This window comes from Pecten maximus, chromosome 9 (genome assembly GCF_902652985.1).
Source record: "Pecten maximus chromosome 9, xPecMax1.1, whole genome shotgun sequence".
NCBI classification, from domain to species: Eukaryota; Metazoa; Mollusca; class Bivalvia; order Pectinida; family Pectinidae; genus Pecten; species Pecten maximus.
The window spans coordinates 1,906,145-1,912,656 of NC_047023.1; the positions used below are offsets into that span (position 1 = coordinate 1,906,145).

Consider the following 6,512-nt stretch of genomic DNA (forward strand, 5'->3'; position numbering starts at 1 on the left):
CACCTGTACCTACCCTGACTATATATCAGGTACACGACTTGTCCACCTGTACCTACCCTGACTATATATCAGGTACACGACTTGTCCACCTGTAGCTACCCTGACTATATATATCAGGTACACGACTTGTCCACCTGTACCTACCCTGACTATATATATCAGGTACACGACTTGTCCACCTGTACCTACCCTGACTATATATATCAGGTACACGACTTGTCCACCTGTACCTACCCTGACTATATATATCAGGTACACGACTTGTCCACCTGTACCTACCCTGACTATATATCAGGTACACCACTTGTCCACCTGTACCTACCCTGTCTATATATCAGGTACACGACTTGTCCACCTGTACCTACCCTGACTATATATATCAGGTACACGACTTGTCCACCTGTACCTACCCTGACTATATATCAGGTACACGACTTGTCCACCTGTACCTACCCTGTCTATATATCAGGTACACGACTTGTCCACCTGTACCTACCCTGACTATATATATCAGGTACACGACTTGTCCACCTGTACCTACCCTGTCTATATATCAGGTACACGACTTGTCCACCTGTACCTACCCCGACGTGTTGTAAAGCGATACGTTAAGTGCGGCCCCGTTTCTATTTATGAAGAACTTAATTCCAAATACGCGCCATTTCAATCCATACATGTAGTTGTTGGCGGATACAAAAACACAGATTTTTTTAATTGGAGCTTGCGAGAGGTAATTATAACCATATGGTTACACAGGATACAGTGCTAAACCCGCAGCTACACTGGAGAGAATGCTACCCGTGGTTACACCGGAGAGAGGGCTAGATCCGTAGTTACACTAGAGAAAAAATCTAGCCCGATGGTTACACTGGATAGAGTGTTAGACCCTTGATTACACTGGAGAGAGTGTTAGACCCGTGGTTACACTGGAGAGAGTGTCAGACCCGTGGTTACACTGGAGAGAGTGTTAGACCCGTGATTACACTGGAGAGAGTGTCAGACCCGTGGTTACACTGGAGAGAGTGTCAGACCCGTGGTTACACTGGAGAGAGTGTCAGACCCGTGGTTACACTGGAGAGAGTGTCAGACCCGTGGTTACACTGGAGAGAGTGTCAGACCCGTGGTTACACTGGAGAGAGTGTCAGACCCGTGGTTACACTGGAGAGAGTGTCAGACCCGTGGTTACACTGGAGAGAGTGTTAGACCCGTGGTTACACTGGAGAGAGTGTCAGACCCGTGGTTACACTGGAGAGAGTGTTAGACCCGTGGTTACACTGGAGAGAGTGTCAGACCCGTGGTTACACTGGAGAGAGTGTTAGACCCGTGGTTATACTGGAGAGAGTGCTAGACCCGTGGTTACACTGGAGAGAGTGTTAGACCCGTGGTTACACTGGAGAGAGTGTCAGACCCGTGGTTACACTGGAGAGAGTGTTAGACCCGTGGTTACACTGGAGAGAGTGTTAGACCCGTGGTTACACTGGAGAGAGTGTGAGACCCGTGGTTACACTGGAGAGAGTGTTAGACCCGTGGTTACACTGGAGAGAGTGTGAGACCCGTGGTTACACTGGAGAGAGTGTTAGACCCGTGGTTACACTGGAGAGAGTGTTAGACCCGTGGTTACACTGGAGAGAGTGTTAGACCCGTGGTTACACTGGAGAGAGTGTTAGACCCGTGGTTACACTGGAGAGAGTGCTAGACCCGTAGTTACACCGGAGAGAGTGTGAGACCCGTGATTACACTGGAGAGAGTGCCAGACCCGTCGTTACACTGGAGAGAGTGTTAGACCCGTGGTTACACCGGAGAGTTCTAGACCCGTAGTTAATCTGGAGAGAGTGTTAGATCCGTAGTTACACTGGAGAGTGTTAGACCCGTGGTTACACTGGAGAGAGTGTTAGACCCGTGATTACACTGGAGAGAGTGTTAGACCCGTCGTTACACTGGAGAGAGTGTTAGACCCGTGATTACACTGGAGAGAGTGTTAGACCCGTGATTACACTGGAGACAGTGTTAGACCCGTGGTTACACTGGAGAGAGTGTTAGACCCGTAGTTACACTGGAGAGAGTGTTAGACCCGTGATTACACTGGAGACAGTGTTAGACCCGTGGTTACACTGGAGAGAGTGTTAGACCCGTGGTTACACTGGAGAGAGTGCTAGACCCGTGGTTACACTGGAGAGAGTGCTAGATCCGTAGTTACACTGGAGAGAGTGTTAGACCCGTTGTTACACTGGAGAGAGTGTTAGACCCGTGGTTACACTGGAGAGAGTGCTAGATCCGTGGTTATACTGGAGAGAGTGTTAGACCTGTGGTTACACTGGAGAGAGTGTTAGACCCGTGGTTACACTGGAGAGAGTGCTAGACCCGTGGTTACACTGGAAAGAGTGCTAGACCCGTGATTACACTGGAGAGAGTGCTAGACCCGTGATTACACTGGAGAGAGTGTTAAACCCGTGGTAACACTGGAGAGAGTGCTAGACCCGTGGTTACACTGGAGAGAGTGCTAGACCCGTGGTTACACTGGAGAGAGTGTTAGACCCGTGGTTACACTGGAGAGAGTGTTAGACCCGTGATTACACTGGAGAGAGTGTTAGACCCGTAGCTACACTGGAGAGAGTGTTAGACCCGTGGTTACACTGGAGACAGTGTTAGACCCGTGGTTACACTGGAGAGAGTGTTAGACCCGTGGTTACACTGAAAAGAGTGTTAGACCCATGGTTACACTGGAGAGAGTGTTAGACCCGTGGTCACACTGGAGAGAGTGCTAGACCCGTAGTTACACTGGAGAGAGTGTTAGACCCGTGGTCACACTGGAGAGAGTGTTAGACCCGTGGTCACACTGGAGAGAGTGTTAGACCCGTGGTTACACTGGAGAGAGTGTTAGACCCGTTGTTACACTGGAGAGAGTGTTAGACCCGTGGTTACACTGGAGAGAGTGTTAGACCCATGGTTACACTGGAGAGAGTGTTAGACCCGTGGTCACACTGGAGAGAGTGTTAGACCCGTGGTTACACTGGAGAGAGTGTTAGACCCGTTGTTACACTGGAGAGAGTGTTAGACCCGTGGCTACACTGGAGAGAGTGTTAGACCCGTGGTTACACTGGAGAGAGTGCTAGACCCGTGGTTACACTGGAGAGAGTGCTAGACCCGTGGTTATACTGGAGAGAGTGCTAGACCCGTGGTTACACTGGAGAGAGTGCTAGACCCGTGGTTACACTGGAGAGAGTGTTAGACCCGTGGTTACACTGGAGAGAGTGCTAGACCCGTGGTTACACTGGAGAGAGTGCTAGACCCGTCGTTACACTGGAGAGAGTGTTAGACCCGTGGTTACACTGGAGAGAGTGTTAGACCCGTGGTTACACTGGAGAGAGTTCTAGACCCGTGGTTACACTGGAGAGAGTGCTAGACCCGTGGTTACACCGGAGAGAGTTCTAGACCCGTGGTTACACTGGAGAGAGTGTCAGACCCGTGGTTACACTGGAGAGAGTGCTAGACCCGTGGTTACACTGGAGAGTGCTAGACCCGTGGTTACACTAGAGAGAGTGTTAGACCCGTGGTTACACTGGAGAGAGTGTTAGACCCGTGGTTACACTGGAGAGTGCTAGACCCGTGGTTACACTGGAGAGTGCTAGACCCTTAGTTACTTTTAAACTTCATTACTTCGTGTATGTTTCCGATTTTTGATTCGTGTCACACTGTTTCTACACTTAATAATGCTAAATACAAGTAAAAATTCCATTCCGCTGTAGCATTTGAACAGTTTTTTTTAAACGCAATTCATTGTTTACTCGGATTGAAAATAACCGTTATATTTACAGGAATTACACGTTCGAATCCACTGAAGAATTCCATCGACTAAAATGTATTAGAGCTTCCCCAAATCATAGCCAGCATACCGAATCCCAAGGTAATGTGTTTACTACGTATTATAGCGATACGGATAGAGTTAAAACAAAACGATAGGGCCATGTCTGGAATTGTGAAATACGTAGGGGACAAAGTGTTATAAAGGCTGGAATACGCCAAATAAAATACTGACTCTCGCGATGTTTTCATTTGTATTTTGTGCGAGGATTTGAAAACAAATTGGTGATAAATGATAATTTGCCCTCTTCGAATGACAAGACTATCTTGTTCTTCAGACCTAAACGACCCAAGGCTACGAGCTTCAACTTCAAGTTAATCTCTTCAAATCCTGATTTACGTCGCCGTTGGCTTGAGCAGTCGACGTATTTTTTTTCTACTACCTTGTCTGGAGAGCCGAGAAATGTTCAAAATTACGGAAATTCTCTGCTGGAAGCTGTCTGGTTTGTTAACAACACGTGATTATGAAATAATATAAAATACACAGAAAGCCGTTACTATATACACATATTCGACAGAAGATACTTGAGAGTATTCCGCGATTTCTGAGTCATGACATTTTCCACTTTGATAGTTCCTTTTAAGGCACCATCAATTGTCCACAAGAGTTATATCATGAAGTTTTAATTTATTAGTTTGACGGAGTTTCGTAATAGTTTTAGACCGCATTATCGGGGAGTTTAAGCCTGGTATGTAGTCGCTGTTTACCAACACATCGCTTTAACTGCTCGCTGTAGTAAGAACTTCGCGGTCCCCATTAAACGAAAGTTTAAATGCTAATTGTAGACGACACTTACCTCTGACACGTGCCAGCCTCAGTACCAGACATACAAATATCACCTCTAATTCCATGATGTAATAGCAGAATTGACGTGTTCACAGCACACTTGTAAACTACTCCTTGAGCACATGTGTTTCACATATCAAACATAAACATCGTCGATGATAGTACTCCTACGAAGCCCTCGTGTGGTCTGTTCAGTCACCAACGAGACCGATACAGCAACTGGTGCATTAGTCCTGATGTGGGCCTATCGAACGCCAATCAACGTACATCTATAACAATACCCTACACCTGTTAGGGATTTCTTCTTCTATTGTGTGTGAAAACAAGCTATTTCCTCTCATCTAACACTTCATATAGGTCTTTAAGGTGAATGGGCATTGATGTTAGCCTTACGATCTTAGCCAATCGCAGGGTACGTAACAGAGGGCATCATCGATTGATCGACGGTAGCGGAGCTCCCCTACAGTCGGGACGATAGAGGATCTCTGAGACTCGAGGAGACACCGAATGACTGTGAGTGATCTAACACCAAATAAAAATCGGACGATAGGTACAAATGATTGGACCCCTACAAACCTGTTTCAGTTAAGCTATCGAAGAGAAGGGAACCGCTAATGACAGTTATCCATCAAATTATCAGATTTCTACTGACTGGATAGATACCTCGCCTAGGTATGGGCGCGGACTACGTAGGAGTGGGTATTTTGTCTGAGCAAAATTTAGTTAGTGAAGGAAGCGAACAGGTTGATGTATTGTTATCGCCTTGGTTTAGTACGATAATTAAATATCATGAATCTTTTAATGTGTTAATGTATTAATTCTAAGATGTTTATTGATTTCTGTTTCTTTACAGAAACTAAGCCAACAACAGAGGAGGGTAATAAGTCAGGGATCGGTATTTAGGTACAATCTTAGGCGAATTACAGAACGATACGTGTACAACATCAAACCCAGATCGTTATACAAAAATATTTAATACAAAATGTAAATTAAATGCTAATATCATGGAAAGGTGTGATTAGCGTTGACGTCAGTGAGCTGTCTGTCCGTCCGTCCAGCTGTTTTGTCCAATGACTTATGAGGTGCAACGCACAAATTTTGATTTTAATGCGGATTTCACTTTTATTTCTGTGCATTCGGTCCCTGAAAACACATACAGATCTAATGATAAATTGTACATTAATTTTCATCTCCTATAGGCGACAAAGATGTTTGTACGAAACGAAATACAAATTTCCCTCACAAGTACATGTGCTTGAGTACAGCCATCGCCACCCTTCAACAGCTTCCCGGTAACCAAGAGATCGAGGGTATTGATATTGATCAGTAACATGGTGGTTTGAAGGGCGAAAACTTTTGTTAAATTTGTATTATATGTGTCGTTAGTAAACCTAATTGTAGTTACGGGACCGTATACTACAATTTACAGTGATTCAGTCAGTTGTAGATAGGAATACAGCTCCAGGTATTGTAGGTAAAACAAATTAAACATGGCTGCCAGATACTTTCGGTATCTATAGGCACAGAGAGCTTTCTAATTTCGTTAAAATATAAAGCAACTTCACAAGTTATGACGCTACAAATTTACGGACCTAGAACAGGAACAATGGAATTTTGCCCACGAATCATACGACCAAAACCATGTGTTATTGTAGCCTCAGAGACAACTCATGAGGTACGTTTAAAAAATCCAAAAGGTCCAAGGGGCCTGTGCTATGGCTTACTTAGTGTTGCCCATCAGAGGTGTAAGACAGGGTTACTCTTTTATCCAAAATACCATCAAAACGTTGCCCTATGCTGTCGAATGATTTTATATTTTTAAAGAGTATGATTTGCTGCAAGTTATGAGCTCAGATATGTAGAT

At 45.2% G+C, this 6,512-nt stretch overlaps 1 protein-coding gene across 1 annotated transcript in view; it reads right to left on the bottom strand.

Annotated features, from left to right (window-relative positions):
• Positions 1-5,048, bottom strand: part of LOC117334540 (lachesin-like) — a 144,022-nt gene extending 138,974 nt beyond the window's left edge. Inside the window, exon 1 of the mRNA XM_033894219.1 lies at positions 4,659-5,048. Within this exon, the coding sequence (XP_033750110.1) occupies positions 4,659-4,713 (55 nt within the window). The 5' untranslated portion in view covers positions 4,714-5,048. The remainder of the gene's footprint in view (positions 1-4,658) is intronic.
• Between the last annotated feature and the right edge of the window lie 1,464 nt (positions 5,049-6,512).